Source organism: Nicotiana tomentosiformis, chromosome 1 (assembly GCF_000390325.3).
Source record: "Nicotiana tomentosiformis chromosome 1, ASM39032v3, whole genome shotgun sequence".
NCBI classification, from domain to species: domain Eukaryota; kingdom Viridiplantae; phylum Streptophyta; class Magnoliopsida; order Solanales; family Solanaceae; genus Nicotiana; species Nicotiana tomentosiformis.
The window spans coordinates 113,543,503-113,564,810 of record NC_090812.1 but is presented as its reverse complement, the minus strand read 5'-3'; the positions used below and the strand labels follow the sequence as shown (position 1 = coordinate 113,564,810).

The following is a 21,308-nucleotide window of genomic DNA, read 5'->3' as shown; positions in this document are numbered from 1 at the left end:
CGGTGCTCCATCATGAAAGCTTCCTTTGGTCCCGCTTGGAAATCAGCCAGCTCAAGTTCGAACTCAAGGAGTAGGTTCGAAAGAAGGATATGTACATGGCTCTCAGTGAACAACAAGACGAGGCTCTTAAGGATCTTCCAAGTCTCCAGGCCAAGATGGAAAAGGTGCAAAAGGAGGCCTCACCTGTCAAACGGGAGCATGCTTATCTGGTCGAGAAGCTAAGGATCATTGAGGCTAAAAACGAGAAGCTACTCGTGATGACTAACGACGCAACTTCGCAGGTCCAAGAGAAGGTAGGCTTGATTGACCAGCTTCAGACCGAGATGGATGAGGTCAAGGCCACGACTAAGGCGTTGAGGGGCAGGATGGACATGTTGGCTTCGAAAAAAGAGGCTACAAAAGAGGAGATGGCATCGGTCAAGGACCAACTTCGAGTGGCAAATGATAAGGCCGACAAGTGGTCACGGCTAAATGATGAACTCCGGGCACATCTGAACTCGACCGTCACGGAACGGGATGCCCTCATCCAGGAATACACTACGCTAAGTCCAAATTGGAGGCAACTTCAATCGATTCCTCTGAAGTTGAGAAAATGCTGGCCCAGTATAAGGCTAATGTGGAGATAACTGAGGCACGTTTAAAGACGAAGACCGAGTATGTAAAGTGGATGTAACACCCCAAAATATTTTGAAGAACTTAAGTGTAAAGCCAGGTAAATTTTGCAAAGAAAATAATGTTTCACGGTGTCGGACTAGTATTATGTGTTTGAGGATTGTAAAAATTCTTCGCGGCGAGCTTGCAAGCCGCGGATCAGACCTTTTGGATTGAACAATGCCCTGGAAAGTAAAGAAAAAAATTTGGCGGAAAAGTGCATTTATGCGGTCCATTATGCGACCGCAAAATCACTCTGCGGACTGCGTAATGGCCGCAAATTGAGGCAGTTGATTGGGTCAGTTGGAAGCAATTATGTTGTCGACTATGCTACAGCATAACTATTATGCGGTGTACTACACGACCACAGAACAGTTATGCGGACTGCATAGTCATCGTAGACTCAGGCAGATTTTTGGTCATTTTGGACACCAATTATGTGACCGATATGCGGTCTGCATAACCATTATGCGGTCGCATATGCGACCGCAGAACCTGTTCCGGAGCTTCATTTTTGGGTTTTTAAAACCCGACCCTATTTCGTTAAATACACTATTTGGGTCATTTTTGAGGTATAATATGATATTTTAGAGTGAGAGAGAGTGCCCTAGAGTGATAAGGTGTTTCTCAATAATTGATTCATTAATTCTTGCTCAAGTTTTGGAAGATTGAGGGAAACTCACTAGGTCTTTATCCTAGAGGTAAGATTCTACACCCTAACCCTCAATTTCGAATTTTGTCTAGAAATGGGTAATGAGCAAGATAATTTCTGGGCAAGAAGGTTGTTTATTTTACATGCATGTGTTATCAAAGGGTGTAGAAAGATTTTTGAGCTAAATATGGTAAAGATTGGGCTGTGAAATGATAAAATCCTCCATAAAAGGACCTTGAACCTTAATCCACACTTAGTGTTTGATAAAATGCTCACATGAGCTGAGACCATGAATATCTTCCTAATTATGGTTCAATTTTGTTATGTCTCAAATAGATTGGGATTGCTAGATTTTCCGGAACGTTGTATTAATTTAAGGAAAGCTCAATTGAGGTATGTTGGCTAAACTTTCTCTCTTGGAATTGAATTCCATAATGTTTCTGTGAGTTTCAAAGTATGGGTTGCGTACTAAAATGTGGTGGCTTAGATCGTATTTCAATGAAAGCTAGTATGCCAAATTGTATGAGAAAATCATAATATTCTTAAGAATCTTAATTGCTCATATATGTACCTAAAGTCTTGATTGGGAATGTCTTATTGTTGATAACCTATAAAGATGGTTGGAAGTGAAATCAGTAAATTGGGAATATAAAGTGTGGCAAACGTGCCAATAGTGAAATTTATACTTGTGATCAATGGTGCCAATGAAATGAAATAATGTGAGAAAGATTATGAAATGAGTTTTGACTCAACTATTCCAAAATTGACTTCGATAATATAATCGGCTAAAAGTTTATGAACTCAAGTGATGCTCATATGTGGCTGTTTTAGCTAATGATATGCTTTGTAAGTAATTTTCAATGTGTTTTGCGTTCTTACATATTCGTGAGTGGAAATTGTGTATGATTTTAACTTGTACTTCGATTGCCAATCATTTTACTCCATTTATTGGAAAGAAATCGATTGTATTTAAAGCCTTCATTACTAATAAATTTAAAGTTGTGATTTCCGGAATATTCTACTTGTTGATAAGTATGATGATGATCTATGAAAGGGAAGAAATGGAAGTGTGAAATATGAAATACGGCCATTGTTCCATGAATAAAGAATCATATGTATGGCCAAGAGAGCCAATGAAATAATAATGTTGTAAGTGGTTGAAAGTACAGATTAGGTGATATGTGGTGTGAAAGGTTATGAGATGTACGTATTTGTACTTTTGTTTCCAATGTGTTATGAAACCCTATGGACGGTCTATGAAACGTATAGGTATATTGCATTATGAAACCCTATGGACGGTCTATGAAATGCATAAGTGTATAATGTTATGAAATCCCATGGACAGTCTATGGAACGCATAGGTATATTGTGTTATGAAACCCTATGGACGGTCTATGAAACGCATAGGTACATTGTGTTATGAAATACATTGTGTTATGAAATCCTGTGGACGGCCTATGAACGCATAGGTACATTGTGATATGAAATCCTGTGGACGGTATATGAACGCATAGGTACATTGTGTTATGAAATCCTGTGGACGGTCTATGAACGCATAAGTACATTGTGTTATGAAATCCATTGTGATATGAAATCCTATAGACGGTCTATGAAACGCATAGGTGCATTGTGTATAAGAGGTATAGATGTACGGTATGAATAAACACTATGGACGGTCTATGAAACGCATAAGTGTATAATATGATATGTGAACACTAAGGACGGTCTAATGAGACACATTATTAATGCAGACAATAGGTGCCCCTTTTGCTGTCCTTGTTTGTACAGGTTGTTTCAATTACATTATATTATATGTTTCACGTATAGATCATATGGGCATTCTATTTTGAAAGAGGAATTCTAGCTATACATACTAGTGCTATTCGACAGTACTAACGTCCCTTTTGCCCGGGGCGCTGCATCTTTAATGGATACAGGTGGTTCTACAGCAGGTGGCATTGATCAGTGATAGCAGTACACTCCTTTCAGCTGATTTGGTAAGCCCCACTTCATTTCGGGGTCATGCATCTTTTGTTTCTCATGTACTTTGTGGTTGAGGTATAGCCGGGGCCTTGTTGCCGGCATTTCCATATTACTCTTCAGTTGTACTTAGAGGCTCCGTAGACAGGTTGTGGGTGGTATTTGATGTTGGGAATTGGATTAGAATTGTTGGTATTTGGCAACATTCTATTCATTAAATCTATAAACTGGTACTATTTTGGAAATATTAAATGATGCTGCTAATGGAAATGAAATGGAAGCGGTTAATAAAATCTCTTCAGTATTTGATTAACGTAGTACATCTCCTCTTTATTCACGAATGAATTTGGGTAGAATAAAATATAACAGGCTTGTTCAGTCGGGTTCACTCGGTTGAGCACCGGTCGCGCTCCTCGATTTGGGGCGTGACAGCGGCTATCCCAGAAGGAGACCATCAAGGGGATTCACACCCAAGGATTTGACCTGTCGGCCGATATCGAAGAAGCCAAGAGGCATGAGGCCGAGGCAAAGGAACTTTATGAGCCCGAAGGCTCTGAAGGTTCCGACGGTTCCGGCGCTAAATCGAGCCCCGATGAGGACCAGGCGTAGATGCCTTAGTTCTTTTTTGGTTTTCCCTTATATATTTTTTGTTTATTTTAAGGTCGTTTTATCGTGCCTTTGTAAATATTTTTTGAAATATATAAAAAAAATTCCCCTCTGGCAATACCATGTTTTTACTTTTCAGCATCTATTTGCAATTTTTTATTTGTGTATCGTTCTTAATACCTTAGCATAGAATCAAACATAATATTCTTGAGAGGCCTGAATGGGGCCCGATTTCGACGGCAACTCCATATTAATCGTGGCTTCGAGATGTCGATAAAATCAAAGGCCTTTAAGATGCTTAAAGTTTTTTAGTCATATACGATGATGTTTTTGCCGAGGGTAACCTTTTAATAGATTTTAATTATACGTAAGGGCCTTAATTTCTGAATACAGACTTCGAACGTCTCCGAGCCATTTTTAGGGTGGCCATAGCCTTTCGTATTTGGGCAGTGCCTAATAGGCTTGGTGCCTCCGGGATTCGATAGCTCGGGTCGTTCAAATTTTTTATCGTACCACAATCCCCGAGTAGGGGTAGCCCGTGGGCTTTAGATTCTAGGATCCAATGTGAAGCATCGAAGAGGCAAAATGCGTAGTAATAAAGTATGAGGAAAGCAAAGATTTCTTTCATTATTTTATATGTAGTGTACAAAATTGGAGGCGCATATGCCTTGTGCCGTGGCTAGAGTGAACTACATGGGTATGGTTCGTATGACCATTTGAATCTTACAATGAATCCTAATCACCAAGCCTTGGCTTTTGACATATAAAATTTTCCCTTTCTAAGGATCTTAACCAAGGGTTAATGGCCTCAGCATTTGAGGCCAAACTTGTGAGGGCTCGGATACTGTTGATTTGTTACAAACGATCATCAATTACGGTTTAAGTCCGGTCTTTAAAACTAAGGTAGCATGTTTTATTTTTGCCTCGTTAAAAACCTTGTCAAAAAACCTACTTTGAGACAAAATCGGTTCAAGGGAAACAGAGTACAATACGTGCTTTCAGACCTAATAGTCACATTTGCCCTTGGCCGAGTACCTGCATAAGTTAGTCCGTAATATAACAAAATGAAAAAGGAGAATTGAGTTCGTACCTTAGCAGTAGTACCACTTTAAGTGTGCCACGTTCCCGTTGTTCGGTAGTTGTACATCGCTTCCCGATTCGAGTTTATATGAGTCTTTGCCAGTTATTCTGCCAACTCTATACTTCCTAATTCATGCCCATTTTCTCTTCGTTTGGCTCTTCGGTTGTAGTACCTCCCTATTCGTTGCTTCTTGGCGGTCAATCAAACCACGATGGCTTCCCTCATTTCGTCCAATAATTTCAGGCTCGTGGTCATGGCCTCGTCGTTTGACACTTTGGTGGCATACTGGAACTTGAGGTTTGGTTCCCCTACCTCGACTGGTATTAAGGTCCCACTCCATAGACAGAGAGAATGAGGTTTCCCCGGTACTCGACTTCGAAGTCGTATGGTATGCCCACAGGACTTCGGGCAAGATTTCCTTCCACTTTCCCTTCGAACCGGTCATTCTCTTTATTTAGGTTTTGGAGTCTAGTTTTGTTCCTCAATTCTGCTTGCCCGTTCCCACTAGAGTAGTAAGGCGTTGATAATATTTTCTTGATCTTGTGATCTTCGAAAAACTTATTTACCTTGCAGCAGATGAACTGTTTTCCGTTGTCGCAAACGATCTCGGCCAGTATCCCAAGTCGACATACTATGTGATCCCAGATGAAGTCGATGACTTGTTTCTCCCAGATCTTCTTGAACGGCTAAGCCTCTCATTTAGAAAAATAATCGGTCATGAATAGTATATATTGGACCTTACCGGGTGCCCATGGCAGGGGACCGACGATGTCAATTCCTCACTTAATAAACATCCATGGTGACAGGACCGGGTGGAGAATCTTTCCCGGTTGATGAATCATCGGGGCATGTCATTGGCACTCGTTACATTTCCGTACAAAGTCTTTTGCATCCTTCTCCATTTCATTCCAGTAGTAGCCGACTCTAATTAGTTCCGAAACAAGTATTCTACCCCCGAATGGTTCCCGCAAGTGACTTCGTGAACTTCTCTCATGGCGTATTCGGTATCTCCCAGACCTAAGCATCTAGCTAGTGGGCTGAAGAAGGATCTTCTGAATAATGCTCATTTGACTAAGCTAAATCTGGCAGCTTTGGTGCGCAGGGCTCTCGATTCCTTGGGATTCAATGGTAATTTTCCTATCTTCAGGTAGTCTATGTATTTGTTTCTCCAATCCCAAGTCAAACTTGTCGAGTTTACTTTGGCATGACCTTCTTCTACCACCGAGTTCATCAGCTGCACCACTGTACCCGAGCTGAATTCATCGGAGTCATCAGATGACTCCAAGTTGGCCAGTGCATCGGCCTCAATGTTTTGATCTCGAGGTATGTGCTGTAGAGTCCATTCCTTGAATTGGTGCAGGGTTACCTACAATTTGTCCAAGTACCTCCACATCCGTTCCTTTTTTACTTCGAACATTTCGTTGACTTGATTTACGACGAGGAGGGAGTCACATTTGGCTTCGATCACTTCGGCCCCGAGGATCTTAGCTGGTTCCAGACCTGCAATCATAGCTTCGTACCCGGCTTCATTGTTAGTCAATTTTACAATTCTAATAGAGTGTCTAATTATATTACCCACATGCGATTTTAGTATGATACCGAGCTAGACCCTTTCACTTTGGATGCACTGTCCATGAAAATGATCTAAATCCCCGAATTAGTCCCCAAAGTGAGCAATAATTCCTTTTTGACTTTGGGTATCAAGGTCGACGTAAAGTCGGCCACGAAGTCTACCAAAATATGCGATTTTATGGCAGTCCAAGGTTAGTACTCAATATCGTACCTTCTAATCTCCACGACCTATTTGGCCAGCCGGCCCGAGAGCTCGGGCTTATGCATGACATGCCTCAGCGGGTAAGAGGTCATGACACATATGGGGTGGCATTGAAAGTACGGGTTTAGTTTCCTAGAAGTGCTTAATAGGGCGAGTGCTAACTTTTCTAGGTGAGGATACCTTGTTTCGGTATCACCTAGGGTTCTACTAACATAATAAATATGAAATTTTGTACATTCTTCCTCCCTGACTAGGACACCACTTCCCGCTACCTCGAAAACTGCCAAGTAAAGGTACAGTTGTTCGTTTGCTATCAAAGTGTGCAACAAAGGGGGAATCAACAGGTATTGCTTGAGTTATTCCAAAGCTTGCTGGCATTCCAGAGTCCAAGAAAATTGTTCTTCTTTTTCAATAGTGAGAAAAGCCGATGGCTCTTATCCGACTATCTCGAGATGAACGCCCCAATGCGGCTATCCGCCCGGTCAGTCTTTGAACTGCCTTGACGTTGTCAACTACGGTGATGTCCTATATGGCCTTTATTTTGTTGGGGTTGATCTCTATCCCTTGATTAGATACCATAAAACTGAGAAAATTTCCCAAACCGACCCCAAATGCACACTTTTCCGGATTTAGCTTCATGTTATACTTCCTTAATATGTCGAAGGTTTCCTGTAAATGTTTCAAATGGTCCTCTGCTCGCAAGAACTTGACCAACATATCGTCAATATAAACTTTCATTGATTTTTCTATTTGTTTTTCGAACATCCGGTTTACTAGGCTTTGGTAAGTGGCACCGACGTTCTTTAATATGAACGGCATTACATTATAGTAGTAGGTGCCAAATTTTGTTATAAAAGAAGTCTTTTCTTGATCTTTCGAGTCCATCTGAATTTTGTTGTACCAGGAGTAGGCGTCTAGAAAATTGAGTATCTCGTGCCCGGCTGTCGCATCGATCATTCGATCGATGTTAGGCAAAAGGAAAGAATCCTTTGGTCATGCTTTGTTTAGATCCTTATAATCTACATGCATCCTTAGTTTATTTCCTTTTTTAGGTACTACCACTATGTTAGCTAACCAATCCAGGTGTTTAACTTCCCGGATAGAACCTATTTTTAGAAGTTTGGATACCTTATCCTTGATGAACGCGTGTTTGATCCCGGATTGTGTCATTCTCTTCTGCTTAACCGGATGGAACTTCGGATCCAAACTCAGCTTGTGAGTGGTTACCTTTGGTGGAATCTTGTCCTGTCAAGATGGGACTAAGCAAAACAGTCGTTGTTAGCTTTAAGAATATCAATAAGTTTTTCCTGAGCTCGGGGGTTAATCCCATGCCCAGGTATACCTTTTGATTCGGTAGACGCTCGATTAGTATAACTTTCTCCAACTCCTCGACCGTTGATTTGTTGGCATCAGTATCATCAGAAGCTAAGAATGATCTCGGGACGCTGTAATCGTCCTCATCCTTCGCTCCTTATTATTCATGTTTATTTGGTTTGGCTGAGGTCGGTATCATTTATTGCTATTTAATCTCTTCTTTTTTGGTCGTTTATGCGCTCCTCGATGTTGAAACTGCGGGCACCGGGATCACTTCATAGATAGCAAATATTTCCCTTGCGGCCGGCTTTTCTCTGTTGACCGTTTTGAATGCCCCCGGTGTGGTAAATTCTAGTGCCTAGTGTAAGGTCGAAGGTACCGCCCTCATGTTGTGGACCCATGGCCTTCAGAACAAAGTGTTGTACCTCATATCCCCTTCGATCACGTAGAACTTAGCTTCTTAGATTGTCCCGATGGTGTTTATTGGCAAAATTATCTCTACTTTCGTGGTCTCACATGCCATGTTGAATCCATTCAATACCCGGACCGCCGGTACGATTTGATCCTGTAACCCCAGTTGATCTACGACCCTTAATCTGATGATATTCGATGAGCTCCCTGGATCAATCAACACACGTTTAACCTGATATTTATCGATAAGTACAAATATTACCAGTGCATCGTTGTGAGGCTGTACGATGCCCTCGACATCTTTGTCGTTGAACGAAATAGCTTCCTCAAGAATGTAATTCCAGGTGCGTTTTCCCCTCATAATAGATACTTTAGTGCGTTTTATCATTGGCCCTTGTGGGACTTCGTCTCCCCCAATGATCATGTTGATCACGTGCTGAGGCTTCTCTTGTTCGATTTATTTGTTGGTGTCCCTGTTTATGAAGTGGTTTTTGGCTCGCTCGCTTAGGAATTCTCGGAGGTGCCCATTGTTGAACAATCGAGAAACTTCTTCTCTTAGCTGTCGGCAATATCTTAGCTGTGATACTTACACATCAAGTTAGGATCTCTCTGGGTTGGGTAGGACTGTAATGGTCGGGGCCACTTGGTCCCTTTGATGAGCCTTATAGCCGACATGATGATTGCAGCGTCTACGTTGAAGTTACATTCCCATAATCTTGGTGCTTCCCTACTCTCGAGCGACCTGTTCGAATTCATTCTTGCTCATCAAGTCCCGGCCACCCGGCCCTCGGACACTTCTCTTCGCGTTCCTTACTGGGTGACGCCCGGATCTGTTTCCCATTCGATCCACATTGTATGGGTACTCCACCAAATTTTGTTATAGCTGTTGATAGGCCAAGGAACTTCGGGGGTTGAGCCCTTGAGTAAATGCCTGGACGGCCCAATTATCGGCAACTGGTGGCAAATCCATCCGCTATATCTGGAATCTTGACACGATCTCCCTAAGCATCTCGTTGTCCCTCTGTTTGACCTTGAAAAGATCTGACTTTATGGTCTCGACCTTGATGGCTCCGAGATGGGCCTTTACGAAAGCATTTGCAAGCATAGCAAACGAGTCAATGAAATTTGGAGGCAAGTTGTGTACCATACTATTGCCTCCTTGGGCAAAGTTTCCCCAAATGTTATCAGCAACACCGACTCAATTTCGTCTTCTTCCAAATCGTTCCCTTGGATCGCGCATGTATAGTAGGTTACATGCTCATTTGGATTCGTGGTCCTATTATATTTGGGAATGTCGGGCATTCGAAACCTCTTCGGGATCGGTCTTGGTACCGCATTCGGAGGAAAGGGATTCTGGATAAATGTTTTGAAGTTCGGTCCCTTCAATATGAGAGCTGCTCTCGGGATCTGATCGATCCTGGAGTTGTATGTTTCCACCTTATTGTTGTTGGCCTCAATCTTTTTCTCGCCTAACTTCACCCATTTTTTAACGCTTCAAGCATCTTCATTACCTCTGAAGTTTCTCCAGGCTCGGCTTCACCCGGTCTCTCGATAATTTGTTCCTCTCTCTGAGTACTTTCCCATGATTGTTCGGGCTCGACCCTATTGAGGGCGTGGATTTGATTCTATAGCTGTGCTAGTGCCGCTTTTTGAGCTTGCAACATTTCAAAAATGAGTCGTAGGCTCACCTCATCACCTTCACCGTTAGTCGGGGTCCCCCGCGAACACTATTTTCTGGATCAATTGGCAAATTGATGTTGATGGCCACCTGAGATTTAGCATTGATCGGATCGGTGGTTGGGATACCATTGCGATCGACAAGAAGCACATCATTACTGGACACCATATTATTATTTTTGCTATGATGTCCTGACTCAGCATCAACGTTCAAGTGAGCAGAGTGAGAGTTTGACATTTTACGCTGACCTGGAATTAAGATTTCAAAGAACTAGCATAAAATAGGGTGTGTTATGAAGATTTGTACCAAATCACCACTACTATCCTTAGCCCCACGGTGGGCACCAAACTGTTTACCCTAAAAATGAGTAACAATTAAATTTGTATACGGTTTAAAGGATACATGATTTAATTCAATACGAATAATTAAGAATAATAGATAAATGAATTAAAGATAAAATAAAGGATCAAACCAATTGCAATATGATGAGTAAGTCTAATCTTAGATTGAATAGTGGAATTCGTCCTCGATCAGACCCTCGGTACAAGCTCGGTCATGAGTAAAGAAAAGAACAAATAAGTAATGCTTTGAACAATATCTAGAAGACAAAAGTAAACTTTTATTGCTTTGAATTGCGTGTTACCATGTGTCGGACTAAAGAAAAAGAGTTTATGTCCTAGTATAAGTCCAAAAAAGGTAAAAATCTTCTCTTTCCGGTAATTATTGATCCATAATTGATACTGAACGGAATTAGCGTTGTAATATCAGGTTGAGCGCGAATATTACGGCCCCCTATCTGTTACGCATAACCGTTCACCGCGTCTCTTGAGGTTCAGAAGTTATGCTCGGTCCGAGGTGCATCGCTTTACCGTGTCCGGTCTTAAATACATTGTTTATTCCTCTCGGGTCTTGATATGAAGGATTTCTCGCCTCGAATATAATCACGTCGATCTGTGCTTCCCCTTCGTTCTCACATCGGGGAACCGGAGAAAACATTACCCTCGATTTTACCCGTACACATTCATATTTCTTAAATTACTTGATGGAGAGACGCAAAGTCCTTAATTGTGAAGCTAGAAATTTCACAAAGAGTGTTTAATATATATATATATATATATATATATATATATATATATATATATATATATATATATATGTGTGTGTGTGTGTGTGTGTGTGTGTGTGTGTGTGTAATTTGGTTATATACATAGTTTTATTTATTTATATGCGCAACATAATTTTTCAATGAAGGGTCTTTAATTGACCATCCTTTATTATATGAGGCTACGCCGCTGAAACTCCCTACTTTGTTTTAAGGCGAGGCTGCTATATCTTTAAATATTTCTATTCATGATGGTAATTTGAAGTAGTTCAGATTATATCTAATTAAATAAAAATGTGTGAATGAGAAATGGAAGGAAAAAGTTTGGAGGGAAACGAAGTGTTCCTTTTACTAAGCCACTTTGTCCCACATCGAAAAATAAAAAGAAAATCCTTCTGCTTATATAGAGAAGCACATCTTATAGCTCTTAAAAGAGTTGAGAAAAAGTGGTGTTTTGCGCCGTTGTCATCGCTCGCTCGGCTTCGGTCAATTGATATGATTAATTAATTAAAAGAGTTGAGAAGAAGTGGTGCCTTTGTGCCGTTGTCATCGCTCGCTCGGCTTCGATCAATTGATATGATTGATTAATAAAATTTTCCAACGGTCAAATTCGCGCCTAACAAAAATTTAATTTCTGACAAACAGATACAATCTCAAACAAACAGGTATCTTGGCACCTCTTGAAACCCAAATCCTTTGGCCGTAAATTCAGAGGAGTAGCCTCATTTTTCACCACCGAAAATCTGCAAACATTCCCCTCTCTCTTCCGTGTTTCCGCATTCTTTTTTCAAACGTAAGCATCATTGTGATTTACTGCCGTTTGTTGAGTTCGACGAAATTCTGTAATTTCCATTGCCGGTATAACATAATAGTTGTTCCGTTCTATCCTATGAGAAATTATTCCAATAACCTTGGGCAACATGGAGGGGATTAAATTCTTTAAGGAAACACAGTTTTTTGTTGGGCTCGGAACTTTTAATTCTTCTATTTCCGTTCTATTTTTGTTCTATTTTTGCAGAAATGAACATAGATTAACAACAGAAGTTTGGACCTTCACTCTTTTAACTTTACTTGTCTAGGAACAAAATTTTCGATTTGGACCTCTTAAATGATTAATTCTCTTACCCATTGCCAAAACATAAATATGCTAAAACTTGAAAGATGCAAATTTTAATAAACTGAAGGCTAGAGTCGTTATTATTATAAACAAACAGAAGACCAAAATCAAAGTTTCACCTCATTACACGGCCATGTTCTCAAGAGGAGATTTTAACATGGTACGCCTTATGTCTCGTTGAGTGGAAGCCGTCTCTTGTACAAAATAAGGTCAAATGATATATGAATAGATTCGGCGTGATTCATGGCCGCTATTATTATTTTTATTTATTATTAAACAATCTTCTTATGCAATCTTCTAAAATTTTAAAATATTTGTAATTCTTAATCTTATGATTTAAATTATTTTTTATTATATAATGCAATATAGTGCAAATAAAATATTTTTGTAATCAATCAAACAAAATTTCTACCTTGCGTTGTTCCAGTAAAGAACTCTGGTATTTATGGTGCGAACGTCAATTATTTACTTTAAAAAATTACTCTATATATTTGACGTTGGCACTATAAACTAGTTTTTTGTTGGAATGACGTGAGTAGAAATTTTGTTTGATTGGAACAAAGACAAGGAGAAGTAGAATAATAAGGACTAAAGACTATTACAAAGTGTTTTTAAGTAAAAGGAGATGAAAAGGGGAAAATAAAATCAAACAGAAAATATTTTGGACATTATAAGATAACGACGACTTATCAACTCACGGTTAGCACATACATGTAATAACGATTTCATCAAGCCAAATCCGTGATTCGGCAAATATTTTTGCTAGTTTTTAAGGTAATCATGACCATGAATTTTGTCGTCTATTAACTACTCCACTAGTCACCATTTTTACCTTTCACTTTTATAAACTCTTCTTCTTCTTCGAATTTCCTTAGAACTATACTGTAAATTCCCATTCTTCTCAGTAAAACTTTCGTACTCAGATTTTCTATCAGCATGTCTTCTATTGCTTTCGCCCTAGAAAACTCTAGCCTTCTCTTCGGTGGTGTCCCTAAGAAGAAAAAGACGAAAGAAGTTGATGTCGAATCCGAACCTCCTAGCGTTAATACCATCTTTCCTCTCCAACTGAACTCCTAGTTGGACCTTCAAGTCCAAAAAGAACCTATTAATACCAAAAGTGACAAACACTAGCTTGTTCCCAGATACCCTTATTCCATTCGTCTTGCTAGCATTTCCGTCGTGAAGGAAGATTATAATTGGAAAAACATCAAAATCTTCGCTCCCAGTGAGGTGGAAAGGGTCACATTCTCCAGACCAGGGTTCATGTATGTTTATACATACCCATTCACTTTGAGATTGGGTCAAGAATTTGACACCATATTTTTAGAATCTGCCATCGTTACCAAATCTCGGCTCAAGTATGCCCATCAATATGGCGTACGGTGGATTGCCTTCCAAAGTTGTGCTCCGAGATCGGTAAAACCCTAACTCTTGTACATTTGATAAACCTCTACTCCACAAAGATCTTCCGTGGAGGTGTGCTAAAGCTCAGCAAACGCGGCCACCATGCCATCCTTACCAGCGTTGATGACGATAACGACCGTAGATGGATATAATGGTTCGTTGTTATTGCTACCAAGGACATTCTCCCGGCAACAGCTCCTCTCATTCCTTAATCTTGGAATCTTATTCGTAAACCCTCGGATGTCTTTTCCTTACTGTGTTTAAAAAGACTTTCCTCATTTGTTAAATTTTTATTTTCCTTATTCCAGCTACTCATTGGGAACCATCATAGGTTAAGAACCTGGCGCAATAGGTACAAAAAATTCTAGAGATTTCTACATCGGACTCTCAAGGTGAAAAACAAATTGCTCCTAGATTTAATTGGAAAGCCAAAAACCATAGTAAGTAAAAGTTCTTCCTTCATTCTTTCACTTTTTAACATGACTCAGAAATAGTTTGTTGACTCTCTTTTCATAATACACAGGCCTTCCAAGGGGATTTGTTGTTTGACATGATGTTGAGGTTTTCGATGACCCAGAGGAAGCCTAACGACATACAAGATCTCCTCAACCGGAAGAGGGATCGTGAAGTCGCTCTTACTTTCAGTGAAGGCGCCTCCTCCCGGAGTCCCCAGCCCAAAGACAAGAAACTAAAGAGAAAACGTACCTCCATAACTAGGACTCGAAGAATACTTCAACAAAGAAAACTTCAATCGGACAAACCGCAATGGTCCTTGTTGATGAACGAATTGATGAAGAAGTGGTCCTCTTCAAAGAAAAAAAGTCTTCATCAACTCAACTGGATGGTCATCCAGGTGAACTTCAAACTCCATAACCGGAAGTAGTCCAAGGACTCATCACGAAAGTGAAATTGGTTGAAAATGTTGAGTCTTGTTACTGGACTCTTGTCGACACTCCCGTTTAGAGGAGTTCTACGCCTGACATTCCTCCACCATCAACTTCTACAATAGCTGCAACCATAACTCCTTATATACCAACTGTTGCCTCTCCACCGACCCCAACCGAACAGAGAGAAGATGTTCCCTCCCTACAGTCATCCGATCATGGGAATTTAGGGAACACTTACCTCTACCCACTCAAAATCCTAGTGGAACGGAACTTTATTATAACGGTTTTGAATGAGTGTCATCTACTCTTCAAGCCGGTAGAGGTCTCCAATTACCTGAAACCTCTAGCCACAGAGAAAGATCGGAGAAAAATGGACTCTCTTCCTGTTAAATGTTTGATAATGAACAGTATGCACTGCTCGGCTCAAGTATCAACTTAAATCTCTTCTCTTTCCTTCTTTCTTGCTAGACTTTGCATTCATAACCTCAACTTTAACCTTTTTAGGTTAACCTCTTTGCTTCCGAGGGCCATCAAAAGTTGATTTTGGACAAAGAGGAACTTACTACGGAACAAAATCAACTTATTGCCGAACAAAATTGGCTTGCCAAGCGCCTCCCGCTTTTGGAAGCAAAAGTTGCTCAAATGGGCGAACTTGAAGCCCGACTGGAGAATTACGAACAAGAAAGGATGGTCCACATCCAAGAAGCTGATCAATTACATGAGGATCTCAAGGAGGCGAAGTCCAAGTAGGTTGAATTGCATGATGTCATAACTGTCGCGGCCGAGCGTGAGTATATTTTTATGGAGAAAATCAACAACTTGGAAACTAGATTACGCTAAAAACCGAAGAGGCTACTGATGTCGAGGAGAAAAGAGCCATAATGGAAGAAAGGTTAAAAAAGGTTACGGAGCTTAACCATCTTTATGCGACAACCAACACTTAACTCGATTCCAGGATAAGCATTGTGAAAGCTGAAAATGATAAGCTTCAATACAAAATCGAGAAACTCCAAGCTAAACCCCAAGATCAAGAAGATTCTTTCCTCCTCGAGAAAACCTATACAATTTATCACATAAGGAGGAAGACTTTGGAGGAGGCCAAATAAGGATTCCAAGCATTGATGATTGCATATCCAAGGCTCGTGGATTGGAGAAAATTGCTCTCGAGAACCTCCCTGCTCGGCACGTTGCTTCAGAATCTCCGAACAGCAGCTCTGAGTATTCAGGAACTGAAGAGTAATTTGAAGAAGAAGAAAAAGATAATAATGAAGGCCTTGATCCGGATGCGGAACAACCTTCACCTGCAAATGAAGCTGAAAATACTCCCCTTCCTTCGGATTTCGCATGCAAAAAAACTGATGTATATATTTTTTCCCTTGTAACTATGCCAAAACTTATTTATGTTTGATAGTTTAAGTAATGAACAAAATCTTTTGCTTACTTATTGTGCAAAAAATATTCCTTTTACTTAACTAATAAAGATCAAAATTCTTTTTTGTTTTTATCTGATAACGTTTATCTAGGGCATCCATATTTTCAGTATCTACCCTTTGACTATGGGGGTTCTATAAGAGAGGTCCCTTATGTTTATAGTGCTTTTGAAGAGGATGTCTCATGTTCATTCCGGCACAAGCATTTGAAATCTTAATTAACTTTCAAATGAAAAAGACATTAACTTATCATTTGGACAAGAATTAAGATAAAAATGAAAGGACTTTGATTTATTCCTTCCATATTTAAAAGTACATTTGCATAACATTCATTTGATTAAGTAAATAAAGCTACCAATACATGTGGCTAACTTATACAATTTATTTCTACGGGGCTGATCATGCAGTCCCCAGCCCTGATAAGATATCACCCCGGTTCCAACAGTCCCCGGTCTTCATGAGACTTTTAGTACTCTAATATGCAATAATTCCCCCCATTGTTTGGATGCTAAGTATGAGAATTCAAACACTGGAGATATTGCCAACGTCCCTTTTGTAGTATGCTTTACATTGTTTCCTCATTAAAAACCTTGATAAAAAATCCAATTGGGACAAATATTGGACGAAAGGAAAAGAGTGCAACACATACTTTCAGAATCAGCAAGGATCTTCAACAGTAATACCTTTTGAGATGAGTCGTGTTCCAATTGCTTGCCAATTTAACTTCATCTTTATTTCTAGTTGATATGAACTCTTACCGGTTAAAGCTGAAATTCGATAAGGTCCTTCCCACATTAGTCCCAACTTCCCGGCATTAACTTCTCGGGTGCTTTGAATTACTTTTCTTAAAATCAAATCTCTAACTTTAAAATATCAAATATCTGCCCTACGGTTTTAATATCTTTCCATTCTTTGCTATTGTGCCACTATCCTCACGTAAGCTAAATTGCGACGCTCTTCAAGCAAATCCAGTTTAATCAACAATGCTTTATTATTTATCTCTTCTTATGCCTATGAATACCTTATAGTCGGTTCCCCAATATCCATCGGGATCAAATCTTCCGCACCGTACACAAGTGGAACTGGTATTTCACCCGTGCTTGATTTTGTCGTTGTTCGATATGCCTACAACACACCCGGTAGATCATCTGGCCATTTACCTTTAGCATCTTCTAACTTCTTTTTAAGATTTTGAATTATTATCTTATTGGTAGACTCTATTTGTACATTAGCACTTTGATGGTATAGAGAAAATGTAATCGGTTTGATCTTCATTGGAACATATAAATTATGGCCCATTGTCACAAGCATTCTCTTTCGGTACTCCAAAGCGACAGATGATGTGATCACATTTGAAATCTATCACTTATCGCTTCGACCTTTTTGTAAGCACGTGCTTCAACCCATTTAGTGAAATGGTCAATTAAAACCAAAAGAAATATTACCTACCCAGGTCCTTGTGGTAAGGGATCAACTATGTCCATCCTCTATTTCATGAATGGCCAAGGTAATACCACCGAATGCAGAAGTTCTGCCGGTTGATGCACTAACTTTGTATGACGCTGACACTTATCACATTTTTGAACAAATTCCTTTGCCTCTTGTTCAATCTGGGGCCAATAGTAACCAACCCTTATCAATTTGAGAACCAATGAGTCTGCACCGGAATAATTTATACATGTTTCTTCATGAACATCTCTCGTCACATTATCGACCTCTGATGTCCCTAAACAGCGAGCCAATGGTTCTTGAAAGGCTATATAGTTGACCGTCTATAAGGCAATAACGAGCAACTTTAGTCAGAAGTGCTCAAAATGCTTTGGATCTTCAGGCAATTTGACATGCCTTAAATACAATATAAACTTATTTCTCCAATCTCAAATTTGGTTGATTGCGTTAAATTCACAATATCCGTCCACGTCTAATACCGAATGCAATAATTGAATGATCGCGCCGGAATAAGCTCCTTTCATTTCCGTGGATGAGCCCAAATTGGCCAATGCGTCTGCCTCCACATTTTATTCTCTCGGAATGTGGATGATCGACTATTCCCCGAACCGGAAAAGTAATACCTGAACCTTATTCAAGTATTGTTGCAAGCGCTCCACCTTCGTGTCAAAAATTCTATACACCTGGTTCACTACCAGATGGTAGTCGCACTTTACTTCAATTACCTCGGAGCCTAGTCCCTAAGCTAATTCAAGTCCCGTAACCAAAGCCTCGTACTCAGCTTCATTGTTAGTTAATGGTACAATTCTAATGGCTTGTCTCAGGGTTTCTCCCAACGAAGTGATTAATACTATCCCGAGATCGGACACTTTTACATTGGAAGCTCCATCCATAAACAAGGTCCAAACATCTTATACAGTGCCTGATACCAGTACTTCTTCTTTAGAAATTAAAGGTATCAGTCCCGGACTAAAGTCAACCACAAAGTCGCCCAAAACTTATGACTTGATCGTAGTCCTGTGTTTGTGTTCAATGTTGAATTCACTAACTTCGACAACACATTTAGCCAATCGACCCGATAATTCAGGTTTATAAAGGACATTCCTCATGGGAAAAGTTATCACAATGGCTATGGGATGACATTTAAAATAATGCCAAAGCTTTATAGTGGTGACTACGAGAGATAGGGCAAATGTTTCAACATGTGGATAACATGTCTCTACTCCCGATAAAACTTTGATAACATAATAAATAAAAAGTTGTGTACCTTTCTCCTCCTGGGCCAGAATAACACTTACCGCTACTTCCAAAACCGCTTACATATATTAATAATTTCTCATCTTCCATCGATTTTGACAGCAACGCAGGGCTATACATATATATTTTTAGCTCTTTCAATGCTTGTTGGTATTTCATAGTCCACACTAAATCATTCTTCTTTTTCAAAAGCGAAAAGAAATGATGGAATTTCTCTGAAGATCTTGAGATAAACTTGCTTAGGGTTGCCAACCTACTGGTCAACCTCTATACTTTCGTCACACTTGTTAATTGGACCGGGATATCCTCGATGGCTTTTATCTTGTCAGGGTTTACTTCAATTCATCTTGGATAGACCAAAACCCCCAGGAAATTTTCGGAGCCAACTTCGAAAGCGTATTTCTACGGGTTGAGCTTCATGTTGTATTTTCTGAGAATGTCAAATGTTTCTTGGAGACTATTCAAATGATCACCTGAATTAAGAGACTTAACTAACATAGTATCAATATAAACCTCCATTATCTTACCGATTTGTTGTTCAAATATTTTATTGATGAGCCTCTAGTAAGTGGATCCGGCATTCTTAAGACCGAAAGGCATCACTTTATAGTAGTATGTGCCAACATTTATGATAATTGAGGTTTTTTCTTGATCTTCCAAGTGCATTCTAATTTGATTATACCCGAAATATCTATAAAAAACTCAATAACTCATACTCGACCGTAACATCAATCATCTGATCAGTGTTTGGCAACGGAAAAGAGTCCTTAGGACATGCCTTATTCAAATCTTTAAAGCTGCACACATTCTAAATTTATTATTCTTTTTAGATACCACTACTATGTTAGTTAGCCAATCGGGGTAATTTACCTTTTGAATTGAACCTATATTCAGTAAACGGGTTACCCCTTCTTTCGAAAACTTGGTTCTGACCTCTACTATCGATCGTTTCTTCTGCCTTACCGGAGGAAAGTTAGGATCCAAACTTAGCTTGTGGATATCCATTTCCAATGAAATATCTGTCATATCTAAATGCGGCCATGCAAAACAATCGATGTTAGCTTTTAGAAAATCTATAATTTTTAATATGTGTTCGGGACTCAACCCTGTTACTAAATGGAAATTCCTTTCTAAGAACTCTGTGAACAATGGCACTTGTTTGAGCTCTTCAGTGGCTGATTTGGTTGCATCTCTTTCCTCCTGTACCGGATAAAATCTGATGACTCCTCTTCTCCATTATCTTCAATCAGGATGGAAGAGGGCACTGACTCCTATAGTTGTTATTTGCTTGTTTCTTTTCCCTTGTTACTGGACAGGGTGATTGCATTCATTTCTTTGTAGCTGGTTGATATCCTTTAATTTGTTAGCACCTTCCAATGTGGGAAACTTCAGCAGTTGATAATAAATTGACGACATAACCTTTATTTCATGTATCCAAGACCTTCCAAGATCACATTGTATCCCATGTCGCCATCTACCACTTCAAACAAAGTGGTCTTTGTTACGCCTTCGGCATGTGTGGGCAGTAGAATCTCTCCCCAAATCATTACACTTGTTAGGTTGAACCCGTCTAGAAGCTTTATTGCCAGAACTATGTTTTTGGTTAACTTTGCTTGCTCCAAAACTCCCCATTGTATGATGCTGGCTGAACTACCTGGATAAACCAATACACGTTTAATTTTAAAATCTAAAACATTAAGTAATATTACTAGATCAACATTGTGTGGTAGGAAAACGACATCAGAATCCTCATCTGTAAGGTGATTTCATCATCTTCTGAATGTTCTTGGATCCTCTTGCCATGGGTTACCGTTATCTTTGTTTTTTTACTGCTGAAAATATCACCCGATTTACTTCATCTCCACCAAAGATCATGTTTATCGTTAGGCGAAGTGACCCTGCAACCAGTTTGGTTGGTTCCCCAGCGTCTCGGTTTTTCATATAATTGCTTTTGGTCCGGTCACTTAAAAATTTTCTTAGATGACTATTCTTCAACAATGCTGCCACCTCTTCATGAAGGTACTGACAATCCCCCATTCCTATGACTATGTGCCCCATGGAACTCACATCATCGATTAGAATCTCTTTGGCTAGGATCTGATCAAATCGGTTTCGGAAACCTAGTCTCCTTAATGTTCCTCATAGCCGACACCAATTCTACCAAGCTGATGTGAAAGTTGTAGTCAGATAATTAGGGGTATGCTGAATCTCGGGACTCTGAAGGTTCCTTCTCCTATAAAGCCTTGCTACTCCGACCACGATCCACCCTTACATATCGGAAGTGAACCTGTTTGACGACTAAAATCCATTATTCCCTCGCCCATCAAACCATTCGTAAGTCTAAAAGAGACTCATGGAAGACCTCTGATCTGCATCGAAATCACTTTTGAATTTCTCCTGATTCCGATCACGATTCCGTCCTTTAGAAAACACCGAAGAGCTGAGTAGATCATCTTCAATTCTGATCTTTAATTAATAGTGATTGTAGATATCTGCCCATGTAGTTGCCTGGAAT

General features: G+C 39.8%; 1 protein-coding gene across 1 annotated transcript; it reads left to right on the top strand.

Moving 5' to 3' along the window:
• The first annotated feature begins 95 nt into the window (after positions 1–95).
• On the top strand, positions 96–20,114 carry LOC138908853 (uncharacterized). The gene is made up of 5 exons (XM_070199522.1): positions 96–416; positions 14,294–14,623; positions 15,162–15,403; positions 18,361–18,491; positions 20,044–20,114. Exons 1-5 carry the CDS (start codon positions 96–98, stop codon positions 20,112–20,114), a joined length of 1,095 nt encoding a protein of 364 aa, XP_070055623.1.
• Positions 20,115–21,308: the final 1,194 nt, after the last annotated feature.

Excerpts from the sequence above, each read along its gene's own strand:
- LOC138908853 (XM_070199522.1), top strand. The coding sequence starts at position 96 with ATGGCTCTCAGTGAACAACAAGACGAGGCTCTTAAGGATCTTCCAAGT. Across the intron at positions 15,404-18,360 it reads CTCAAGGAGGCGAAGTCCAA|GGTTTCTCCCAACGAAGTGA; the intron begins GTAGGTTGAATT and ends GGCTTGTCTCAG. Across the intron at positions 18,492-20,043 it reads TTCTTCTTTAGAAATTAAAG|GATGGAAGAGGGCACTGACT; the intron begins GTATCAGTCCCG and ends ATCTTCAATCAG.